The 23,518-nt window shown below is 36.0% G+C and overlaps 1 protein-coding gene and 1 long non-coding RNA gene across 14 annotated transcripts in view; one reads left to right on the top strand and one right to left on the bottom strand.

Moving 5' to 3' along the window:
* EIF2AK4 (eukaryotic translation initiation factor 2 alpha kinase 4) overlaps nt 1-23,518 on the top strand; it is a 42,324-nt gene that overhangs the window by 17,645 nt on the left and 1,161 nt on the right. For 7 of the 13 annotated variants that reach the window (XM_074824468.1, XM_074824470.1, XM_074824469.1 and 4 more), the window contains 24 exons: nt 282-404; nt 859-963; nt 1,193-1,250; nt 1,949-2,028; nt 2,748-2,849; nt 3,459-3,509; nt 4,473-4,709; nt 5,291-5,366; nt 7,036-7,157; nt 8,333-8,382; nt 8,476-8,644; nt 9,118-9,234; nt 9,925-9,990; nt 10,549-10,719; nt 11,318-11,452; nt 11,579-11,686; nt 12,454-12,582; nt 14,197-14,283; nt 15,614-15,726; nt 17,829-17,887; nt 19,613-19,710; nt 20,976-21,044; nt 21,666-21,710; nt 22,848-22,972. In XM_074824468.1, the coding sequence (XP_074680569.1) occupies nt 282-404; nt 859-963; nt 1,193-1,250; nt 1,949-2,028; nt 2,748-2,849; nt 3,459-3,509; nt 4,473-4,709; nt 5,291-5,366; nt 7,036-7,157; nt 8,333-8,382; nt 8,476-8,644; nt 9,118-9,234; nt 9,925-9,990; nt 10,549-10,719; nt 11,318-11,452; nt 11,579-11,686; nt 12,454-12,582; nt 14,197-14,283; nt 15,614-15,726; nt 17,829-17,887; nt 19,613-19,710; nt 20,976-21,044; nt 21,666-21,710; nt 22,848-22,972 (2,495 nt within the window). Of the gene's footprint in view, nt 1-281; nt 405-858; nt 964-1,192; nt 1,251-1,948; nt 2,029-2,747; nt 2,850-3,458; nt 3,510-4,472; nt 4,710-5,290; nt 5,367-7,035; nt 7,158-8,332; nt 8,383-8,475; nt 8,645-9,117; nt 9,235-9,924; nt 9,991-10,548; nt 10,720-11,317; nt 11,453-11,578; nt 11,687-12,453; nt 12,583-12,776; nt 13,115-14,196; nt 14,284-14,998; nt 15,196-15,613; nt 15,727-17,828; nt 17,888-19,612; nt 19,711-20,975; nt 21,045-21,665; nt 21,711-22,847; nt 22,973-23,518 lie in introns of those variants that run through there. The other 6 variants (XM_074824467.1, XM_074824466.1, XR_012623283.1 and 3 more) reach the window with 6 other exon arrangements.
* LOC141923387 (uncharacterized) lies at nt 20,025-23,133 on the bottom strand. The gene is made up of 2 exons (XR_012623285.1): nt 20,738-23,133; nt 20,025-20,629 (listed from the first exon to the last, which is right to left on the bottom strand). It is a non-coding gene; the product is annotated as an uncharacterized LOC141923387 (long non-coding RNA).

Raw genomic sequence — 23,518 nt, 5'->3', positions numbered from 1 at the left:
CCTTTTTTTTTAATGTTTATATTAGAGAATGTACTATTCTTATAGTCAGTACATCGTGTACCATTGTCCCAGAAAATGGGCTAGGACCCATAAGTGAATGCATGTTTTCTAACTAAAAGCTCTTGGGAAAATTCCAAACAGCTGAATGTTTTGGTGCTACTGTTTGCTCCTGAACTGTGTGTTACAGAACGAGGCATTAATATGCACACAGATAGAAGTTTCTAATGGTCTCTTCTCTTGACAAAACTGTGCTTTCTTCCCTCTGTCCCCTACGTATGCAGATGGAGTATTGTGAAAAGAGCACATTAAGGGACACTATTGACCAAGGATTATATGAAGACACTAGTCGACTTTGGAGGCTTTTCCGAGAAATTTTAGATGGATTGGCTTACATCCATGAAAAGGTAAGTAAATATGACAGTTATGGCCTATCCATAATATCTATTATGCCTCTTTTCTGTATGGGTTTCTTCATATCTATTTATTTTGGGGTGTTTATTAGCAAGGTTCATTCCTTGCCCTTTCCATTATTAATCTGTTCTAGGGGGTTAGAATATTTTGTCATAAACTTGAATTTTATAATGAACCACTTCACATTTTTCCCTTTGTTACAAAAATTTGACCGCCTTTAAAAACACTTTGTTAGGTGTCTGGTAGCACTGAAAATTGTTTCTAGCTTCTGGGCTACAGACTATAGTCTTAGTTCAAAATTAATCATTAGTGACTTAATGTAGTAGATTTCCTGCTGTAGTAAAAATATGTAATATGGTTTTCCAGTGTATTATAGAGTTTTGTTTTGAATTGTGTTCATTGTTCAACATTCTGTGGGGGGTTTTTTTTGTTCTTTTGCTGTAACAGGGAATGATCCACAGAGACTTGAAACCTGTGAACATTTTTTTAGATTCAGATGATCATGTCAAAATTGGCGATTTTGGTTTAGCTACAGATCATCCAGCAAATACAGTAAGTACAGCTGAAAGGGAATGAAAAAAAACTTGAATTTGGTGGTGTAATAACATGAAACATGAAAATAAACCAAATAGTACTGGTTGGACTTTATATTGTGAGTGCCATAAAATTGTATTTCTAAGGTTGTAGAATTAAACCACATACTGCCAACCAAAGCAGCAAGAAAAGCCAACAAGAAGCATTTCAAGTGCTATTTACAATATGTCTGTTTACCTGATTTCAGGTGGTCTCTAAACAAGAAGAAAATCACTCGGATAGTTCTGCTATGTCTGACCCATCAGGTTAGTTTACATAGTAGCTTCTTCTAAATGATTTTAAGCAAGCGCTTATATTCTTCAGTGTTGTATACTCTGTTAGAACTTCCATTCATTCTTTGAAAATAAAGCCCTTTTTACGGGGGGAGGAAAAAACCAAACACCAACTTTTGGGTAGATACATTACGTATAATATGGCAGTTTTGACTGTTATCTAAAAATGAATTTGCGTCCACTGCTAGCCTTCTACCGTGGATCAGTGTGTTTCTCATGGTGAGGTATACAGAGATCCTGTATATCTGTTCCATCTGCACTTCTGTTCTCTTGCCTGTACAGGACAATTCCAAGACTTCAGGGAGTTTTGATTGCATTTTTTTGAGACCTTCCATAACAGGCTGAATTTTGTGTTTTGAGAAAATTTCAGTACACTGTATGTTTTGAGATGAGTGTAATGGCAGTGAAATTTAGTTGTATCATTTGTGGGCTGACCTACTACAATTCTGTAAAGCAACAAATATGTTTAGCTACTATAGATAGACACAGATACTTGACATATGAAGGTAAGAACTGTCTGTTTTGCAAACTGTTCTTGACTGATTCTCTCTCAATAAGGACTGCATTCCAATCTAGAAGAAACGAGGACAGAAGATGAGTAAGGGTTTTTTTTGATGCTGCATTTCTTTCCCACTTTCTTGAAACTAGTACTCTTATCTTTTGCCATGTAGGTAATTTGACAGGGATGGTTGGCACCGCACTGTATGTCAGCCCAGAGGTCCAAGGAAGCACTAAGTCTACCTACAATCAGGTATGATTAGAGTAGACTTAATAAAAAGGTAGCATGGAATCTAAGGTACCAGGTACAGTTTAGGTCATTCCTGCTCAACAAAGGTGAATTCAAGGTGGAATGGGATGTGGTGCAACTGCTGTGATAAGCAAGGGAATGAGAAATATTCCTCTGAGAGGAGACCAAGGGTGGAAGGATGTGGGCAAGTCAGTTTTTCTGCCTGTGCTGTGACCATGACTAGGTGCAAGCAACTTCAAGTTGAAAGCAGGTAATCATGGAGGACCTTTATAAATGAATAGGATACAAATCTTGCAGTCTTTAGTTAAGGTAAAATGTCATCATCAAAAGTATATATTGCTCTCCTGGATTCCTAGACTGTGACTTTTCTGGGAGGTGGAGTGCATTTTTTTCATCAAAGCAGATCCAGTTTATATGCAGAGACAAGCTGAATTTCAAAGCAAGAATGTTTTTGAAGTGGGAGTCCTTTACGTCATGGCAGTGCTGTGATGATAGAAGGCACTGAAGTCTACCAAGTCTTAATGGATTTTGTCATTTAACAAAAAATTTTTTAAAAAAAAACCCAAAAACCACACAAACCAAAAAACACAGGAAACCCCACCCCTCTCTCCAGCTGTAATATACTGTGAAGTTTAGCAAAAACATTGTTTCGTCTCTGCTGTCATTTTCTGCAAAGAATTCATAGATACTACATTTAAGTTTCCTTTTTTTTTCTTCCTTAGAAAGTGGACCTGTTCAGTCTGGGTATAATATTCTTTGAAATGTCTTATCATGCCATGAGTACTGCATCAGAAAGGGTCTTTGTTCTTGGTCAGCTAAGATTGGTAAGTACATGGATATAAAAGATACTAATTCTGTGCATCAGATAGTTTCTTAAGGGAGGTAAAACAATGCAAAACATAGCAAAAATCTTTCCACAGGGAGTGCTTAAAAAAAATAAAATATGTAATGAGAAGTGAAGAATAAAATTGGAGCTGGTACTGAAATTCCCTTAATGCACTGTGGATTCCTTAATGGTGTTACCATCAGTCAGTATTCTATCTGTGAATTATCTTTTTTTTTATGGTGCAAAACATTAGAGGCGTAAACATCAGATAAAGACATCACAGCTTTAGTACACCTAGGTTTCAACCTGGTGGGTCTTGCTCAGGAACTAACTGGTATTTGTAGTTGGTAAATGTTTGTGATTATGGGTTGTATCTTCATTGTACAAAACATCATAAAAGCATTTCAGTGACATTGTTTTTTTATTTTAGCTCTTCAAACTAAATTTGCCACGTGGGTTTTTTCTGGATTTTTTTTTTTTTTTCTTCCCCATGGGCAATAAAAATGCTTAGTTTCTCTGTTTAAATATGTAGAACTTAAGACTAGTCTGAGCAAGTTGGACTACCTGTTACAATTCAAATGTGTGTTTTGTTTTTGGTTTTTTATAGCCCGCTATTGTATTTCCCAAAGACTTTGATGAAGTCAAGCATGCAAAGCAGGTAACTTTGAAGACACTTTAACAATTAGATATTTCCTCTCAAGAAACATTAATTTTTTCCCACTTAATTTTAAATCAGTGATCTCTGCCAAGTTCTTACTACATTAGAACAAAGTAAGGAAGAAGAAATCTCAAAAGAATATACTAAGTTAACATGGAAATATACTTGCCCACAAAATTCCCTGACCACAGTCATAAAGAAATGCAGAGTTCATTGGCATACCTTTTAAGCTCTAAGGGGACAGTTTTGACTCTTCAGGCTCAGACAAATGGCAGCTGTATTGTTTATATTGTTGAAAGAAATCTGTGTCACAGACCAAAGAGGTGTGCAAGCTAAATTGACTGCTCTGAGTTCGAAAAGAGCTGCCAAGAGCTGGATGCCTCCTTGGCAGAGAAATGAAGTGATGAGGAGCAGTATAATCTTTTCTGGACCATCTAGATAACTTTTTCCTTGTGCTAGTGGATTCTTCTGTTGACCATTAGCATTAGCTTTTCATCTATTATGCCTGTGAAAAGCAATCTGCCTGTTACTAGTACCATAAAAATGTTTCCGTGTTCTACAGTTTACTGAAATATGCCAGGAAGACTCCCCGTTCTTTAATATCTGTAACTCTTAAATCTTCGTTGTTATGCATATGATTTTTGCTTTCTTTTAACTTTGTTGATAAAGAGATGCCAGACTTAGCATAACATAGAACAACAAAGGATACTAGATATTTTGTCATCCCAGGAGGGATACTTCTAATAATTTGTGTTTTAGTAAATTCTATTCAGATAACATAATAAAATATATTTAGAATTTAATATCCAAAGAATATCCACCCCAAAGATTCGAATCCTACTGGTTTTGTCCCCTGTAGAGTCTCATAATTTTTTGTTAATGTGATGTGACTAAGAAGAGTGTGGTAAATACTGCTAATACATAAAATTTTTCTAACCTATAAAATTTTGATTTAATTTGTAGAGATCTGTTATTACGTGGCTCCTGAACCATGATCCTGCAGCACGACCAACAGCTGTGGAGCTGTTAAAAAGCGAACATCTTCCACCACCACAAATGGAAGAGTCTGAACTCCATGAAGTACTCCACCATACCTTAGCAAATGTGGATGGAAAGGCCTACCGGACTATGATGAGTCAGATATTTTCACAGCGTATATCTCCAGCTATAGACTACACCTATGACAGTGATATGCTGAAGGTTTGTAGGTGTTCTGAGGATGTCTGAGGGGGTTTTTCTCTGTTGGATTTAAAAAAATGTTTATACAGGTAAACTCTTAACATGTTTGGGAGAATTGCATTGTGTAACCTTCACATTGGTTCCTGTTTAAAGCTACACTCTGTTCTATGTGGGCTTGAATAACCACTTCACATTTGAACCTTACGTTCATTCTTCAGTGAAGAAGCGAACAATGTTTGATGGTAGCAGCTAAAGCTTTAAGCTTGTGTCCAGATGATTACTTTCTTTACTCTGAATTTCTGTCACACTAATGATACTTGCATCTGATTGCCAACAGAATGTGTTGCCTCTGACTGTTTTCTTCCCTTTCTAATCGTGGCAAAGTAATCATCAGTTTCTCAACTCTTGTATTTCTTTAGATTTAGAAAAATTTAAAGTAGCACCATACAATAATGTTTTGTATAACTGTAGTTATCTTTTAGTGTGTAAGCATTACAGTTTATTATGGTAGGACGAGATAGGAGAATGCTTATTGCCTATATTACGTGGAATGTTCATGGCATATGAATTACATATGTTCTTTTTATTTGTGCTGGTTTCAGGGTAGTTTTTCTATTTGGGCAGCCAAGATACAGCAGCATGTATGTGAGATTGTCAGCCGGATATTTAAAAGACACGGTAGGTGTGTTTACAAAAGTCGTTCATTTCCTTTTTCATGATTAAATGGATTTAAGAGAATGGAATGGTTTTACTGCTATCACATGAGTCGGAAAGTATGTTCAGTAGTTGCCCATGATTTTCATTTTTACATTGTTTTTTGCTGTTATTTCAACATCCCAGTAGTAACTGTTAACTTCAAATCTGAATGATTTAAATTTTCTACAGAAAGAACAGTGAAAATCTCAATTATATCTCTGAATTTATTTGGTTGTTCTGATAAGTCTGTGTGAGCTTTTAGAGGTAGGGAGTGTTATGTAAAATCTAGATCTGAATATAAGGGTAGCTCTTTAGTGAAAGACCAAGTATCCTTGTAGCACAGTAACCTTTCTCTGAACATAGCCAGAATGGGAATGGCCAAAGAAAGAGCATGGAAACAGAGTAAGTGTAAGGTGGCACTTCCAGTGATACTGCTTTTAGCAACGATTTGCTGTTCGGGAACTTCCTGAGCCAGAGCTGGTGTCATGGTGCTTAATAGTCTCTGATGATTTTTTCTTTCCAGGATTCTATCCAGTCATTAGTAGTAGTATTTGCTTTAAACTAGTTTTTAAGAGAGGAAGAAAAATTTATGCATACACTGCCACATTTGAAATGTTATAAATTGTATTGTTTTATAGGTGTTTATGATACTATTTTATGTAAAAATACAAAATTTTAAAACAGAAACTGGGAGATTTCCTAGTGTATCATAATCTGATTAAGCATGATCAAGGTTTGGCAATACAAAAGAATGAGAAACTGAGAAATGTGAAGTCAAATAAGGAGAAGTTACTTCCTCCCTTCCCCATCTAAAGCTTGACAGACTGGAGAGTGTTTGTCAGCATTTTAAAGATTGAAATGTTTTTGTTCTTTTGGAAAAAAACTGGGGGTTTTGGATATGTATTTTTTCCATTAGATTGTATCTGTCATCTGTAATGGCTAGAAGCATTTCCTTGTATTTGAAGCTTTTTTTTTTTCCCCGATTTAACTGTTTATGTTGAAATATAATTGAAGATGTGACTAAAGCTTCTATAATAAAATAGCTGTTTGAGAATCTGCAGAGTTTGAAACAGGAAAGTAATTTTCACTGATTAGTGATATTATTGTTAATAGTAAGGTTTCCATAAAGATTGGATTCATACAGATAGAGGGTTGCAAAATATAGCCAGAAAAAAAGGTATTTATGATGTTTTAAAGTGAACCATAAACACTCCTACTATGTTTTTGACACACAGGATGCAACATGTCTGAACAATATTTGTTCTCTATGGAAGTGCCTCTAGACGGAAACAGTACTCTAGTATCTGTAGAGTTTCTCATCTGTTTCATATGCATGCTTTTGTGAAAGGTAGTGTTTAAAGAGGGAGGGCAAGGTGAGGATTTTGCTGGGGCTGTGGAATTGTCAGTTCTCCTCTGTTTCTCTGGGGGCTGCATGCTGAGCCTAAGAAGCGTGCGAGATAGAACATCAGTTTGTTTGATGGCTTTCTTTAAACAGTGGAAGAGGAAAGTCTATTAAGGATACTTTAAAAAATGCATTATTTTAGAAGTACTGGTTGAGATTATCGTGCCCTGCAAGGTTGTTCATGAGCTTTTAAAAAGCAGATGTTACTTCTGCAATGGAAGATAATAGTAATTTACTGGTTTTGTGCAGGAGCCATCAAACTGCATACTCCACTACTAATGCCCAGAAATAAAAAACTATATGAACATAATGAAGCTTCATATTTCATGGATCACAGTGGAATGCTGGTAATGCTTCCTTATGACCTCAGAGTAAGTACTATCATCTCTGCAAGCAGAGCTGGGTTTGAAGAGTGCTCTGGTGTTTGTAGATAACATGGATTCACTAGTCACATATTTGGTTTAGGCTTATACTTCTCCTGACTGTTGAAGTAGTGTATCTTTCAGTGTCTTCCTGTATTCCTTAGTACTGTACTCCTGGTCTTGACAGCTGGAGCCCTGATCACATAGGGAAGAAATAGACTCTTCTTTTTTTTTTTTTTCTTTTTTTCTCCTATCTTTTTTTTTTTAAACTTAGGTGAAAATAATGCCATATTATAAATGTGATAGATGTCACTGCTGGTTTGGTGGTTGGTTGGGGTTTTTTTCTTGCTTTTCCAGTGACCAGTGAAAATTCTAATGTTACTATCCCTTTCTTGTTTATATGTGGGTAATGAGAGAGAGAGGATGTGGGTAACAGTCTGTACAGTTTTATATTCCTTAAACAGATGTTGTCAAGGTTCATTCTCTGGAGAGGAATTGCAGTTTGCACAGTTGAAACTTTGCTGTCTGGGATTCCTCTATTACTAATACCCAATTATATGCAATGTTGGCCTAATTAGTTACTTCGCACTTAATTTAATACCTAAATGCTTAAAGTTATATTTTTTATTTATTATTGATTGCTAAAGAACCTGACTTACTATATTCCATTTCACTAATTTAAGGTCAGTTTGACTCACCCTTCCTTTGCATTTATAACATCAAGCTATACAACATGATTCACAGTTAAGGATTTGTACAGGATCTACAAAATTGATCATTCTGTTGGAATTACTTGTTTTGGAAAATGTGTTGGCCAAAGACTTATTATAAAATACACCTTTATATCTTTATGTAAACAGCAAAATACCTGCTTGTACATCCTAATATGCTCATAGCTGATTTATGGTGCATTTTGCATGCATATGGATAATTAAGAGATGTCTTTGTGTACCTCTCCAACCTCTTCTAGGAACTTGGTGGGGGGGGCAGCGGGGGATGTTTTTATATAAAACTTGCAGCAAGGATGTTTAGATAAATGTTAGTTGGCTATGGCAAATATTTAAGGCATTATTACACATGTGAGAGTACAAATGTTACTGCACAGTAGTAATTCATCTGCCGTTTCAGAGCCTGGTCATACTGAACGTTTTGTTTCAACAATTTTCATGTATTTTGTTTTTCAGATTCCTTTTGCAAGATTTGTAGCTAGAAATAACATATCAAACTTGAAAAGGTAAGGGACATAGAGGTGATGTTTTGCACAGATGCCGTGCTTTGTGGCAGTGACCACTGAGGATGCTGATTCGTTCTTTAATGTTTCTTTTAGATACTGTATAGAGCGAGTTTTCAGACCTCGGAAGTTAGACCGCTGTCATCCAAAAGAACTCCTAGAATGTGCATTTGACATCATTACATCTACTGGAAATAGCTTTTTGCCTATAGCAGAAACAATTTATGCCATTTCAGAAATCATTCAAGAGTTTTCAGTGCTACAGGTAGATTCTTTAGTCGTTCCCTTTGCTCTCTTTTCCATCCTAAAATTTTAATTTAAGTAAATATTTAGTCTAATGTGTTTAAAAGGGATAGTTCTTTTAACTTTAACAAGTACAGAGCTGTTTTCACATTTTATCAATAGTCAGTTACAGAACACTGTCATTTAAATCAAAAATGTTTCTTAGGTAAACTTAAAATGAAGCATGGGTTTGTGTGCAAGGAAATATTAATTGAATACTTACAGTGCCATTGAAATAACATCTTTCTTCTGTCAGCAAGTAATTATTGTAGAATGGGACAAGCCTTGCCATTCTTTAGTTACAGATGGAAGATAAGGTGGTGGAAGGAGAGGTATGAAGTTAGTTTTGAACTATTATGAAATGTTTAGGAAACCTTTTTGTATTCCATTTTGCTTTTAAAAAAAAAAAAAAAACAACTTTTCTTTCTGCCTTTTTTTTTCTTTACTCTTCATTAGGAAAGAAATTACAGTATTTACTTGAACCACACTGCCTTACTGAAAGCTATACTTCTGCACTGTGGGATACCAGAGGATAAACTCAGTCAAGTCTACATCATTCTGTATGATGCTGTGGTAAGATAATAGTTAATCTAATCTCAGTAATCATCACTGTAGAGTGTCTTATTTTGTGGAGCTATCTCTAAAAATGAGTAACAGACCATTGCCAGCATAACAAGGAATATCCTGTTGATATATAGAAAGGCTGGCTATCTTTGGGCTGTAAACTTTAATTACTTTTCTGTTACTTCTGGATTAGGATGTTTTAAGATGATTTTTATACGTGTATTTATGAGAGAATTATTCACCTGTATAATTAAGAACTAGTAGGCTATTCAGTAAAAACTTTAAAATGTATCTTAATATCATGTTGGTCTTTACCTTATAAGCAGAGAAAATAGATGAAATCAATTTGAATAATTAAGGTTGTGTCAAAATCCCAACAAAATGCCTTTTTATTTCCTTTGATTTTCTTTTTTTGTTTATTAATTTACATAAGCATTTCAGTATTTATGCAGAAGTGCTTTTCAACAAATTTGATATTTTTATACTTTTTTTGCTTCTTGAAACCAAGCTGAATACGTCTCCACTACAAGATTGACGAAAAATGTGTTATTGTTTTTGTTCTTTTACAGTACTATTGCAGTTAGTAAATGCAACCTTTAATTAAAGGTATTGGGAAGTTGTGTTTTAATTCTTCTCAGCAATAGTAAAATTTTTTTTGGTAACTCAGTTGTTGAATACATTTGAATCTTTCTCTTGTAGACTGAAAAACTGACTAAAAGAGAAGTAGAAGCCAAATTCTGTAATCTTTCTCTCACATCAAATAGTGTAAGTAATTTTAATTTGGTGTTAATTTCTCTGTGACTTGCCATAAGTCAGTAATATTTTATTTACTTTGTGGTTTTAATCAACCAGAGTAAGAAAAATAAACCGATTGATCTATTTTGAACTGCAGATATGTCTCTTTGGAAGTGGTCTTGTTTTGTTCTCTGTTCTCTCTGGAAGTCAGTATTGCAACTGTCCCAAGTTTGTTTCTTCTTTCAAATGTATTTTTCAGACTGTGCAAACAATTAAAGGGTAAATGGAATACTCTGCAGTTGTATTTAGTAAACCAAACAGAGAAACTTTAAAAAAAAAAAAAAATTGTTTGCAAATGTTGATGAATGTGCTTAAAGGGTTAACTTCTGGACACCCTGATGAGACTTGTGCCTGTCCATTCCTTTCCTCAACTGGCTAGGTAAAAACAGACTGCTGGGTAAAACAAGCAAAAAAGGCAGATATTTTAGTCATACCAAATCAAATATTTTTCATTTTTTTCACATGTGACCTATTATGAGTGCTGTCAGTGGTGCTACCTATGTTTTGTACTTGAATTTCTTTTTTTAGCTTTCTCGACTCTACAGATTCATTGAGCAGAAGGGAGAAGCAAGCAATGTATTTCCATTTTTAAACACAATGATAAAACAAAAGCCAGGTGTCACTCAGCTGTTGAAGCATGGCATGAAGGATTTAGAGGAAATCATTGGTCTGTTAAAGCAACTTGGAATAAAACTTCAGGTTTGTAAAATACTTTGCTAATAAATTAATGAATTTATAAGCTGCTGAGCCTTGTAATTTGCCAGGAAACAAAGTAATGGTGTTTTAGAATAGAAAAGGCACAACAAAGTGTCTTTTGATGGCAAGTAATAATACTTGGCATTGGGTTTTTTGGGGTTTTTTTAAGATGCATTTTAAGAATAAGACCTCTTCCAGTCAGAAATTTTTGGCATGATTTCTATCTAATGACACAAAGACTTTCTTTTTTAACCAAGATTGAAAGCATTGCCTAGAACGTAAGAAATCTTCTTAAATTTTGAGACAAACTCTTAAATATTTTAAAAATACAGAAAGCTGACTGCTAAAAGCCTCCCCTCCTCCACCTTCCTTGAGGCTTGCTGTTTGGGTTTTGTGCTGTAGGTTCTTGGGATGCTTTAAAATTAAAGCATCATTTCCTTGTTTTTAATTGTATATTAAATTTTTGGAGATAAGGAGTGTTTCTGTCTGTCTTCCTTATGTGAGAACAGTGTTTTCAATCCACACTGCTAATGGAAAATTAACTATATTAACTGGTAATATTAGTAAAGGACTTGTACACATATTCATTTTTATTTTACAGGTTTCTATAAATCTGGGACTAGTTTACAAAATACAGCAGCACAATGGTATTATCTTTCAGTTTATAGCATACATCAAAAGAAGACAAAGAACTGTGCCTGAAATTCTTGCTGCAGGGGGCAGATATGATCATCTGGTATGTGCTCATCTCTCTTAATGAATTTAGATCTTTTTTTTAAAAAAACATGAAAAAATGAAAAAACTTGACATTTTGCAAAAGTAATTATTTGGGTCCTCCATTTTGTTTTTGTCTTGTTTTGAGATTCCACAATTTAGAGGGCCGCAGACGGTAGGACCAGTTCCTTCAGCTGTTGGAGTCAGCATAGCTATAGATAAAATAACTGCTGCTGTTTCCAGTGTGGAGGATTCTGTAAGTCTGTTTTTGGGAGGTGGGGGATTTTGTTTATTTGTTTACTTCTGATAGTTCAGTAACCTAATTGAAGCCACAGATGGGCAAAAAACTAAGATGTTCAGATGTGTTCTACAATAATACCATACTGAAATAGACAGCAAACATCAAGATGACCTGTGTTGTTCTGTGTTTCTCTACATAAAATTATTTAGTAAAATAAGAATTAGGAGAAGAGAGGATCTTTAGGCTTATACCCTTTTATTTTTAATTTAAACAGGACATTTTTCTCAGCTTGTGGATAGTTTCATATGGAAGAGTAGAACTGTAGATACTTAGCTAATAAGTGTTACTTTGCCCCTACCAATTCTCCCTTTATAAAAGTACAGAAGGTGAGAGATGAAAGGAAACTTAAGAAAATGGACTACTTTGTACAGTGTCACATAATTTCACTTGGTTGTGGAATGTGTATATCACTAAGTTTTATTTAGAAGAATAAATCAGCATTGCTAAGCAGAATGGGAAGGAAAGAACAGGATAGACTAGGATACTTTGCAAGCTGAGGCTGTGCGGATGCTTTTTGTCAAAGAGTAAGCTTCAGTGACTTTCAGACATGCTTAGGTACATTGTGGCTCTATTTAGAGATGCATCTAACACTTTTTTTCAGCTTGATGCATTTTGGAAAACATTAGTATATTTATTCATCTTTGTTATTTTATCTGCCTTATGAAGGGGAAGAGGTAGTCTTGTGGCTAATATTGTCCCCCTTGTTTTTACTTCCCCTTCAGGTTTCTGTCAGCTCGTGTGACCTGCTGGTTGTAAGTGTTGGTCAGATGTCAATGGGTAGAGCTATCAATATTGTTCAGAAGCTCTGGACTGCAGGAATTCCAGCCGAAATAATGTATGACTGGTCCCAGGTAGAATTTCTGTCTCCATGTGTTAACTGTATTATTGTTCCCTAAGATTAGTGCAGCCTAAGACCATTGTTTTTCAATTTTTTTCTAGATTTTATTGAGTTAGACTTATAAAACTGAGCATGTAGGGTGCTATTCAGATACAATAACGTTAAAGTCTCACTGGCCTTTCAGCGTTCTTCCTCTCTACCTCACAGAGTATTTAAAAATGCGATGGAGGATCTTCATGCGCTCCTCAGAGCACAGAGGAACCTTCCCCAGTTACACACCGAGTGTGGAGTCCAAGGCCTGTTGAAATCAAGGGGAAAAGTCACGTAACAAATTTAAAATGAGGCCAGTTAACTCCAATTAAGTGAAGTGATAATGCTTCACAGCAGAAGCATATTTTGTACCAGTGGAGGCAATACATTTTCTTTTCGATGAGGACTGCAAGTAGGATCACTGAATGAATGAGTTAATCCTTAATAAAGGGCATGTCTGGAACAGAACAGTAGCATCAACTTTTAAATACATCCACATGGCTAAAGACTATCAGGTACAGAGGAAATACTGACATCATTCTACTGTTAGGAAAACAGTTTAGTAAACTGAGCTACTAGAGATGCTGTGGGGTCCCCATGTAGCCCCTGGAGAGATGTGTGGTAGGAGGGATGGAGAGTGGCAAGCCCCTTTTCCTCCAGTTTTTGTGCCCCTTTTCCTCCAGTTGAAACCAAGCAGACCTTTAGTCACTACTGCCTCACTGGAGTAGTGAGCTGCATGGCAGTGCTGAAGTCCCTTTTAATAGTGATGGCAGTTATCTGAGGATTATGAGCCTGGTCCACCTTTAAGTATGCCGGTTGGTGACTAACAGAAGAAACGCTGCAATTGTGCATTCTGAGTCATGGGCTGCAGAGCAGACAGTTTTGAGCTCACTCACTTAATTGTCTGCCTTTTTTGTAATCTTTTGCCATAATATTTTCAACAGTTTAAATCCCTCAGAACTGAAAAAAATCCAGATCATTATGCTTTTCCTGTGATTGCCCTGGGTTCTCTTCTTTTTTCAGTTCTTAAGGAACAAAGGTTTAGGTAGTTCCTGCCTCTGTCTAATGCTGTCCTGCAACCCACTGCTAAGTCAGTATAGCAAGCCCTTCAGTGAGCTCAGTGCTGAGAGAATGATGTAAGTCAGCCTCAGGTCTACATGAAACCCAACTGGAGTCAGCTTTCATGACAGACTACCAGTCCTGCAGGACTGAGCTGTTGCGGACAGTTGCAGACAGTGGGGTGGTAACTGATTGATGTTACATTGCAGATTTTTACAGTTATCTAGACCCTGCACTTCTAGATCCAGCTAGCCCTTCCATGTGGGAACCAAGCCTGCAGGACCTAGACATTCTCTCTGACTAGCATAGACTTGAGACAGATTTCAGTTTTTAAGGAGTATGAGGTAGATAAATATATGTGTAATGAAGTTTCACCTCCTGGACTTGTTAATAAAGCTTTCCTCTCTCAGAAGTTTACATTATCAGTGTAACTGCTGTATATCAAGTTATTTTAATCAAGGACAGGAGACTTTGATTACTTAAGTGATAGTTTTATAATCTGACAAATTTCTGTCCCATTCCCCTGTTCCCACTTTAGTCCCAGGAAGAACTGCAGGAATATTGCAGATGCTCTGGGATTACATATGTGGCTCTTGTCTCAGATAAAGAAGGAAGTCATGTGAAGGTAAGTGTGGAACTAGAGGATGCTTGATGGTGTTTCAGACTTATAATCTGTTGTTCTGTGTTTCTTTTTAAGATCATGATTGTTTTCAGTGAAGTATTTTAAGTAGATGGAATTCAGGTAAATACAGTTTCAGTTGCTTCTGAAGAAGCCTGCTTTTTATCCCTCCATCCCACTGTTATTCACAGACCTCCTTTCCTCCAGGAAAGTCCAGAAGTTAGTGCAAACATTGCTCAACTTTGAGTCATCAGTGTCTTTACATGGAAAAAGGTTTCTGTTGTCTCTGATTTCTTTGAATCTATAAAATAAATCAGTTGACTCAGTAATCTTTCCAGTTGGCAGCTTTCCATGTTACAAAACAAATATAAATAAAACGTAAATCTAAAAATCTGTGTAGTTCAAATAGAGAGTCTGAACCACACTCCTCATTTCTGTAAGCTGAGGTCAAGATGGAAAGACTGGACTGCATCACAACACGAGTTACCACCTTCTGTGCTCTACAACCTGTGGTTCTGGTACCTTTTTAGAAGTTAAAAGTTTTAAAATATTCTTGATTCCAGATCATTAGGAAAAAAACATTATTCTTTGAATAAAGATTCATTCTTTGACTGAATAAAAGTAACCATTTGACAGCATCTGGCATGGCCTTGTTACCTAGCCAATGTGAATTACTAAAATATTTTTCACTTGTTATTCGCTCTCCTTGTCATTGTAACAGAAATAGCAAATAACTGCAGTAACTGTATGAGCAAGTAGATTTTGATGATGAGAAAGCAATATATCAATGTCTTCCACAAGACTATTATGGAGCGTTCTTTTAAATACGACTTTATTGAAGCAAATCCAACAAAGAACATGCTAATGAGGTGAATGGTGTTGTTACTGATTAATCTCTTCCCAGTAAAGATGGAGCAGGTATTCTGAGTTTTGAATGTTTGAGTCTAACTCTTGCAAACTGAAAGGCAAGCCTTATTCTAACATAATTCCTTAATTAAAAAAAAGCCCCAAACCAAATATGCTATTATTAATATGGTATTTACACCTATAAACCATTCTGTTAAAAAAATTGTCATAAATTAAATACAAGTAGCCGAGCTAGTTTAAGCTTTGGGAATGCAGAGAAAATCAGTTGGTTTAAAAAAAAAAATAATCTAATCTTTGATTAAAGATTTAATTGGCAGTGATTGATTGGTAATGATGATAGCTTCCTACCTTTGATTGCTTCACCTTTAATGGATCAATAATCCAGTTTGGTTTTGATTAAATTTGATAAGTTTATTCATATGCCATTTTAATAATCAACAATCTTAAGAACCACTGAACTACATCACAGGTGAAATCCTTTGAGAAAGACAGACAGACAGAGAAAAGGATTTTGGAATCTGACTTAGTAGATCACCTGGTCCAGAAACTGAAAACTAAAATCTGTGATGAAAGATGTAGTAGGTAAGTAGCATACCATGTCAGTATGAATAGTCAAAATCAGAAGTGTATGTTTGTTATAATGAAGTAATTTTAGCATATGCTCAGTTAAACCTTGATTTCATTTGATAAAGAATAAGAGTTTTGCTTAATCCCTCTCGAGGGGAAAAGAAAGCAAAAGGCTTGGTTATAGAATTTTATTGAGATTAAGAGAGTGATTTCCTTAGCTCCTGTTATATTTATCCATAGTGTTTCATAAATGAAAAGGCCATGCAGTTATCCAACTCCAATGCTACTAGAACAGGAGTATTGTTTGTATGGCAGGACTGCCTGCGCATCCCTGTTACTGACCAGAAGTCCACTACATTCATGTACTGTGTAATCAAAGAATTAAAGCAGCAGATCCCTTTCATTCTGAGGCAGTGTTGATATGATAAAAAGGAAGGTGTAATTGTAGTGCACCTGTACGCTTTGGCTGGCACAAGTGAAACTAACACCTGTCAAAGACTCAGGATACACAGCAACACTCCATCATCCTATCTTTGTTGAAATTACTATTTATTGTCACCAATAGAAGTTAGTACTGAAATCACAGGAGAGGCTAGTCGCACCTGTGTGCATAAGCAGTATAGCTGTTATTCACACACAGCCCTTTGTAAATACATAATTATACACACATCTATATATATATATGGGTGTACATATATATGTATGTAATGGCAGCAGGAACAGACATGGTTTAGTCACACAAACTAGAATTCAGATTTGACATCTATAGTATTTCTGAATAGACTTAGCAATAAAGGAAATCGTTAAGCTGGGAGATACTTAACTCAAGCACTAGTTTGTGCAGGTGGTTGATGTCTCCTGCTATCCACCTCTTCATTCTCCTTTTTCTGGCCTCAGCCAGTCTTGGCATTTAACTTTGCAACCAACCTGATTCTCATGTGTTTTGTGACAGATCCACATTAGAAGCTGTGAAAGAAAATAACTCTCTCTAAAAGTTACTTATTTCTAGATCCTGAGAACAAAATATAGAAAAACCCATATTTGGTAATACTAAACAGAGTGGTGTGGTTTAACCCCACCCAGCAACTAAGCACCATGCAGATGCTTGCTCACACCACCACAGTGGGATGTGGGAGAGAATGGGGGGAAGAGTGGGAGAAAGTAGAACTTGTGGGTTGAGGTAAAGACAGTTTAACAGGACAGAAAAGGGTGGAAAAATAATAATAATAGAATGTACAAAACCGGTGATGCCCAGTGCAATTGCTCACCACCTGTCGACTGATGCCCAGCCAGTCCCTGAGCCACAGTGCCCCCAGACCAACTGTCCTCAGTTTCTATACTGGGCATGACATCATATGGTATGGAATATCCCTTTGGCATGTTTGGGTCAGCTGTCCTGGCTGTGTCCCCTCCCAGCTTCTTGGACACTCCCAGCCTCTGCTGGCAGAGCAGCACGAGAAGCTGAAAAGTCCTTGACTTTAGTATAAACACTGCTTAGCAACAAGGAAAGCATCAGGGTGTTATCAACATTATTCTCATCCTAAGTCTAAAACACAGCATTGTGCCAGCTACTAGAAAGAAAATTAACTCTATCCCAGCCAAAACCAGGACACAGAGAAGTGCAGTAACTATGATTGTAATAACACTAGCAAATTTCTTTGTTAATGAATCCTGAATGTGGAAAGTAAAGGGATCCAAACTAATTATTGAAAGCTGCTTTGAATATGTGGGATCTTAAGTATCAATATTACTTTGATACTTTAGCAGTATCTCACAGAAACCTGTAAGAAGTTGCAGATTAAATTAATAATTTAGAGATGCATGTATTCTAGTATTAAGATCTAAATTCGCTCTTGCATGATGGGGAGCATGTGCTTTTGTATTCATAGGAAGCATAAAGATTGCTTCTGGATCTGATTTTGTCATGCAGTTTTGTATGATTACCTATCTGTTCCAAAATAGAATTTAATCTGCAGATATGTCCTCAGAAGTATCCATAAATTTCTTTATGTGTTGGAATGAACTAAGTATGTTTGTATGATAATCTGAAACCATGTCTTATTACAGTATTTCTTCGTTATTGTGAATTTGTTTCCCTGTTTTTGTTTATTTTTTAGAGAAACCTCAGATAATCTTTCAGTACCAAATCAGAAGGGATCATTTACTAATATCTCAGGTATTTAGTTACTAGTTACAGAACATACAAACTGTTTCTTTTTCTCCTTAAAAACTGTTTTATAAGAAAATCTTGGTGGAACATTGTCGTGTTTTAACCCCCACCAGCAACTAAGCACCATGCAGCCAACTAAGCACCACCTCAGTGGGATGGGGAGGTTGTGAAAACTTGTGGGTTGAGATAAGAACAGTTTAATGATGAAAATAAAATATAATAATTATAATAATTGTAATGAAAAGGAAAATAACAAAAAGAGAGAGAGAAATAACACCCAAGAAAGACAAGTGATGCCCAATGCAATTGCTCACCACCTGCTGACCGATGCCCAGCCAGTCCCTGAGCAGCCATCGGCCCCTCCTGGCCAACTCCCCCCAGTTTCTATACTGGGTGTGACATTCTATGGTATGGAATATCCCTTTGGTTAGTTTGGGTCAGCTCTCCTGGCCATGCTCCCTCCCAGCTTCTTGTGCACCTGCTCGCTGGCAGAGCACAGGAAACTGAAAAAATCCTTAACTTATGGTAACTGCTACTTAGCACAACGAAAGCATCAGTGTGTTATCAGTATTGTTCTCACACTGAATCCAGAACACAGCACTGTACCAGCTACTAGGAAGAAAATTAACTCTATCCCAGCTGAAACCAGGACAAATGTATTATCAAAGTCAGAGCAAGAAAATGTCTTCTAGCAGTGTGTTAAAGACACTTCCTCCTAATTCAACTCTGTTCCAAGTGATCTAAAACTGAAATTTTCTCCAAACTAACAAAATAAGTGCTCAGACCAACAGACAGAATATTCCCCATGCAAGCATTCATTGATGCAGTGATTCAGGAGGGGGAAAAAGCCAAAAACCATGAGCACTTCCTAGCTGAGGAGAAATTAAATGTCATCTTGATGAAAAATGACAAGACCTGTGGTTGTTAACAGTGTTGAGACCCATGTAGATTGACCTACTGGTCTAGATTTTTTTTTTTTGGTCAAATGAAAATGCCTTTACAATTTTAGCTACAGGTTTTCACTACTTAGTCTGATAATAGAAGTTTGTGTATAAAGAATAATAAAGAATATTAACAAGAATGATAATATATGTTGTGTGGACAAAGTTTGGCATTTTTTTATAATCATTTTATTAAGTAATGATACGGTGTGTGGTGGTCATTGTTGTTTTTAAATAAGTGCCTTTTTCCCCCTTGCATAACGATGAGGGAGAAAGGTGGCCATGCCTAACTTGGGGTGTTGGGGGTGGGTTTTGTGTACATGTGTGATTACCAGAAGTGGCAATTTGGATTTCAGAATAAGCCATTTCAGATTTTAATTATTGTTATTTGCAGGAGCCGGGATTTATTGTTTGTCGTTAACTCTGCTATGGGACTGAGCATTGAATAGTTGCCTCATTCTTGTAATAGCTTTTCTTTTTTTGATATTAAGTACACTACGTTCCTCTGTAAAATTTTGTAAGCCATTTGGAACCTTTTATTAGTTTCAGGGAACACTGATGCAAAATACCAAATTTCTTAGTCTTACCAACCAGTCCCTCAGAGTCATAAGTGAGCATTTGAGAATTTACGTGCACATGTTTCACTATCCTATCTACTTGACTTTGGGGGTTTTTAGCAGCTTTTTGAACCCTATACTACTAGCTTATTAATATTTGTGAATTTTCTGTTTCTTGCTACTTCTTGTATAAAGAAAGAATATAATCTAAAACTATGTGTTTGCATTTTTAGGTGCATTTGAATCACATGGAACTCTTGTAGTGCCTAATGTTAGTGTTATAGCTCCTGAAAAATTATCTGCCAGTGCCAGGCGTCGTCAAGAAATTCAGGTACACACACATCAAACTAATATTAAGAAGTGATCCTTTAAAAGTTAAGGAATGGTAGAATTCATATTTTCACTATCATCTAACTTCTACAAATACATCCTGTTTGCTCTTTATTCATAACATAGACAAAGCAACACAAAAGGTTGAAGGGAAGACCCACGTTTTTTAACATTTTGGATCTTGGGGATTATCTGTGACGTTGTGGCTCAGCCATCGTAACACTAGAATATTAGAATATTAGAAATGTAATTTTAGTAGGAACCATGGTTCTGGAATTTCCCTTTTTTTTAATAAATGCTAAAGTGTGTTAAAGGTGCAAGTTCAACATACTTTTAATTTGTAATATATTTGTAACAGACTCTATATATTTATTATGTTGTCTCAAACTAAAGGCCTAACAAAAAATTGTAATTAAAAAAAAAAAAACAAAAACAAACAACCGTGCCTAAAACGTGATATTATAATAATGTAGAAAAAATTAAGTGATACTAGAAACAAATGTCAGAGTTTGCTCATTTAGGATTATTGGCTTCAAGATATTTAGAGTACACAGTAAAACAGAACTGTAAACTTTTCAGTCCAAATCTGGGTGTGCAACAAAAAAGTACCCCCTGTAAATAGTTCTCGGAACCCAAACAAAGAAGTGGATGTTATTCTCTGCTTTGAGCTAAACAGACTTGCTGCTTTCAGGTTTTTAATACATAAAAGCATCTTTCCAAGGTACAAAAGACAACATAGTGCAAGGCTGCAACTACATTTGTAAAGTGCTACCTTTGCAGGATTACTAGCTTGCTCTGGAAAAAAGTGTTACAAGGCATGATCCATACTCTGGTTTGGTTTTCAAATCAGTTGTCCTTCTTCAGCTAGAGATGATTCGCTGTATCCAGTCACAGGTTCTCGCATTCCTCTGAAAAGTTATCTAACGCCCAGAAACAGAAAGGCAGCTTTTACTACATACGCCAGAACTCACATTGTAATGTGCAGTTCTGACTGCTTTAGTAGAGTACCAGTATTATCAAGTCTTTACCATTGCTGCAAGAGTGGCTCAGCCCTGGACTCCTTCCTGTCTACACATCAAGGACTGTTGTGGAATTGTTACTGAAAATTATATTAAATGTGAATTTGAGTTTAAATATGATGTAGTTCTACATCTTGTGTTAGAAGCAGCCTCTTCTGTTCTCATCATCTATGAAATAGAAAATAAGTGTTCCGAACCTCTGGCACAGCAGCAGTGTATTTTACTTTTGCCCATCTTTTGTTGCCAGGTGCAAACAAGACTTCAGACATTCATTTCTAGCCTGCAACAGAAAACAAGTGAGATTGAGATTTTAGCAGTAAGTATTTGGCAGAAGCCTGAATTAATTTCAAATTCTTAATTGAACTGGATGATGTAGTTGCTGTCTGGAACAAACTACTGCCGATAGTCTCACTTTAGAGATACCAAATGAACCAAACTTTTGCTTAAGTAAGACCCATGGCATGTTTCTTTAATACTTGAGAAGTATATCAAACTGTATGTATTGGACAGTTGCATAGGATGGAATTTAAGAAGTATTTAGTTGTAAATTCTTAAACTGTGCTTATGCTAACTAATGTGGTAGATTTAATAACTTGTTCCTGCTAGATCTGCTCTTACGTTTAAACCAACATAGCTTTTGTCTCTACGTAGCTTTTAGACTTTGCTGACCCTGTCACAAAGGACTTTAAAATAGTAAATGCTTTTCAGGAAACATACTGTCTATTTGCCTGCACCTGTGTGGAACTTTCCATAATGGAATCTGTCATCAACAGTTTGTTTAAAATGCTTAAAACCTTGGTAAATTCCCAGTTCTATCAGCATGAGTGCTTCTCTGGAAATCAAAAAGTCTGATTCCCTTCAGGATAGCTAGTCTCTAGTTGGCAAACTGATAATAGAAGAACTGTTAAGTATTGATTTCTTCATGATATGTTTACAGGTGGATCTGCCAAAAGCAACTGTGATGCACTTCTTATCATTAGAGGTAAGCAATTAAGTACTGTCATTAAAACTCTTTAATTGAACAATAGATGATAAATTCTGTTCATAATCAAGTGAATGTAAAATTCACCTATTGTAGCTTTTCCACTTCAAGAAGTCTGAGTTAGGTTTTAAAACTTGAAAGGATTTTTTTTCCCCAAGGAGCTTGACTGAGACTAGAAAAATCTTTTTGTCAAATGCCCAAGTTATGCAAGACAGCATTAGGAAGTCCTCATTCAAAGCTCTGTTTTTTTCCCCAAGAATAGTTAACTGAAATTAAGTCTTACTGCTCATTTTCAGAAACCAGTAAGCATTAATAGCAGTTTCAACGAAGGTGTTTCTTGAAGCTGTTAATGAAGGAGGACCCAAAATATAGATGTATTGTTTTGAGTACAGTAGCTGAAACATCTCTCAGTGAAGCCAAGATAAAAAGGGGATGTATAAGTATTATACTGACACCTTTAACAACTCAGAAACTGCTCGATGAAGGGGAAAAAAACCACCAAAGACAAAACTCTTCTTTCTTCCAACAGCAGCAGTAGCTTTAAAGTCAGACGTTCCTACTAGAGAGATGGATGCTTCCCCATGCCCCAGAAAAAACAAACTCAGGAATGGCATCCTGCCTGGGAGGGGATTTAGCACTTTAATACCTTTCATTTGCTGCTCTGAAGCAATGCTTGTCTGGTAATCAGGCACCAGTGAATCACTTGAAAATATTTTCAAAATATTTCTTAGTCCATCAAGTGTAGCCAACTCATGGAGATAGTTTGGGGTTTTTTTTAAAAAAAAAAAAAAAATAAAAGGTGATAAAAGGCACATGATCAGTTTGCATCATTCACTTTTGACCAGCACAGTTCTCACATTCTGTCCAGCACTGTGAAACTGATAGAGCCCTTTTCATTGCTTATACCTTTTTATCACTAAACTGTGTTAAGAAATTGATCACTTGATTTTTAAAAAAGTATTAATAATTTAAGTTGCACGTTTACATGAATTTTGAAATCTGTTTAAGAAGCACTGACATTGCACAATGTTCAGAAGACTGAATCTTATCAGAAGTATTTCCTTCTGTGTCAGTGTAAGACTGTATCATAGTGTAAAACTGTATCATAGTTTCTTGTCGATTTTTTTTTTTTCTTAGTTTGATGGAGATAGACAAGCCTTTGATGCTACTGTGAGACAACTGATGTCACGATGGCCAAAACAGAGATCTTCATACTTACAAGCGATTTGTGATGAAATTTACAGTATCAAAATGGAAAAGAGGTAAATTTGTTAAGCTCTTAGAAGTACATAAAACATCTTAATTATTTCTGCATTCAAACTTTACTAAACAAGCTGCTCTTAATTTGTCCTCCCTTTTCCCTCTCCTTGAGGAAAAAAAGAATTATTCCAGAAATGTGTATAGTTCCTAGAGTACTATGGGAGTTTACTGGTCATCTAATCCTCACTTGTGGTAAAATATAAATTCTTGGCCATGTAAAACAAAAAATTTACAAGAAATTCTGAAACATATTCCCACTTTTATCTTGCTTGCTGCTTCATTCATAAAACCAAATAGCAAACAACTACATACATTCAGGTATACTGTTACTCTACTACACAGTAACCCTCTTTTCTCATGGGAGGGACTCAGCTTCCCTTTTAAAACTCATGAGCACATTTAATTCCTCCTGCTTTGAAGGAATTAGATGGGAATCTGGCACAGCTGACAGACTGCCCGGCTTTAAGCAAACACGATGATGCTCTCCCATGTACAGTAAAGCCTGTTTCTGTTTTCTAAACAAAAACATTTATATTCAACTCATAGTT

Source organism: Strix aluco, chromosome 4, assembly GCF_031877795.1.
Source record: "Strix aluco isolate bStrAlu1 chromosome 4, bStrAlu1.hap1, whole genome shotgun sequence".
Classification (NCBI taxonomy): Eukaryota; Metazoa; Chordata; class Aves; order Strigiformes; family Strigidae; genus Strix; species Strix aluco.
This window is presented reverse-complemented; position numbering and strand designations above follow the sequence as displayed.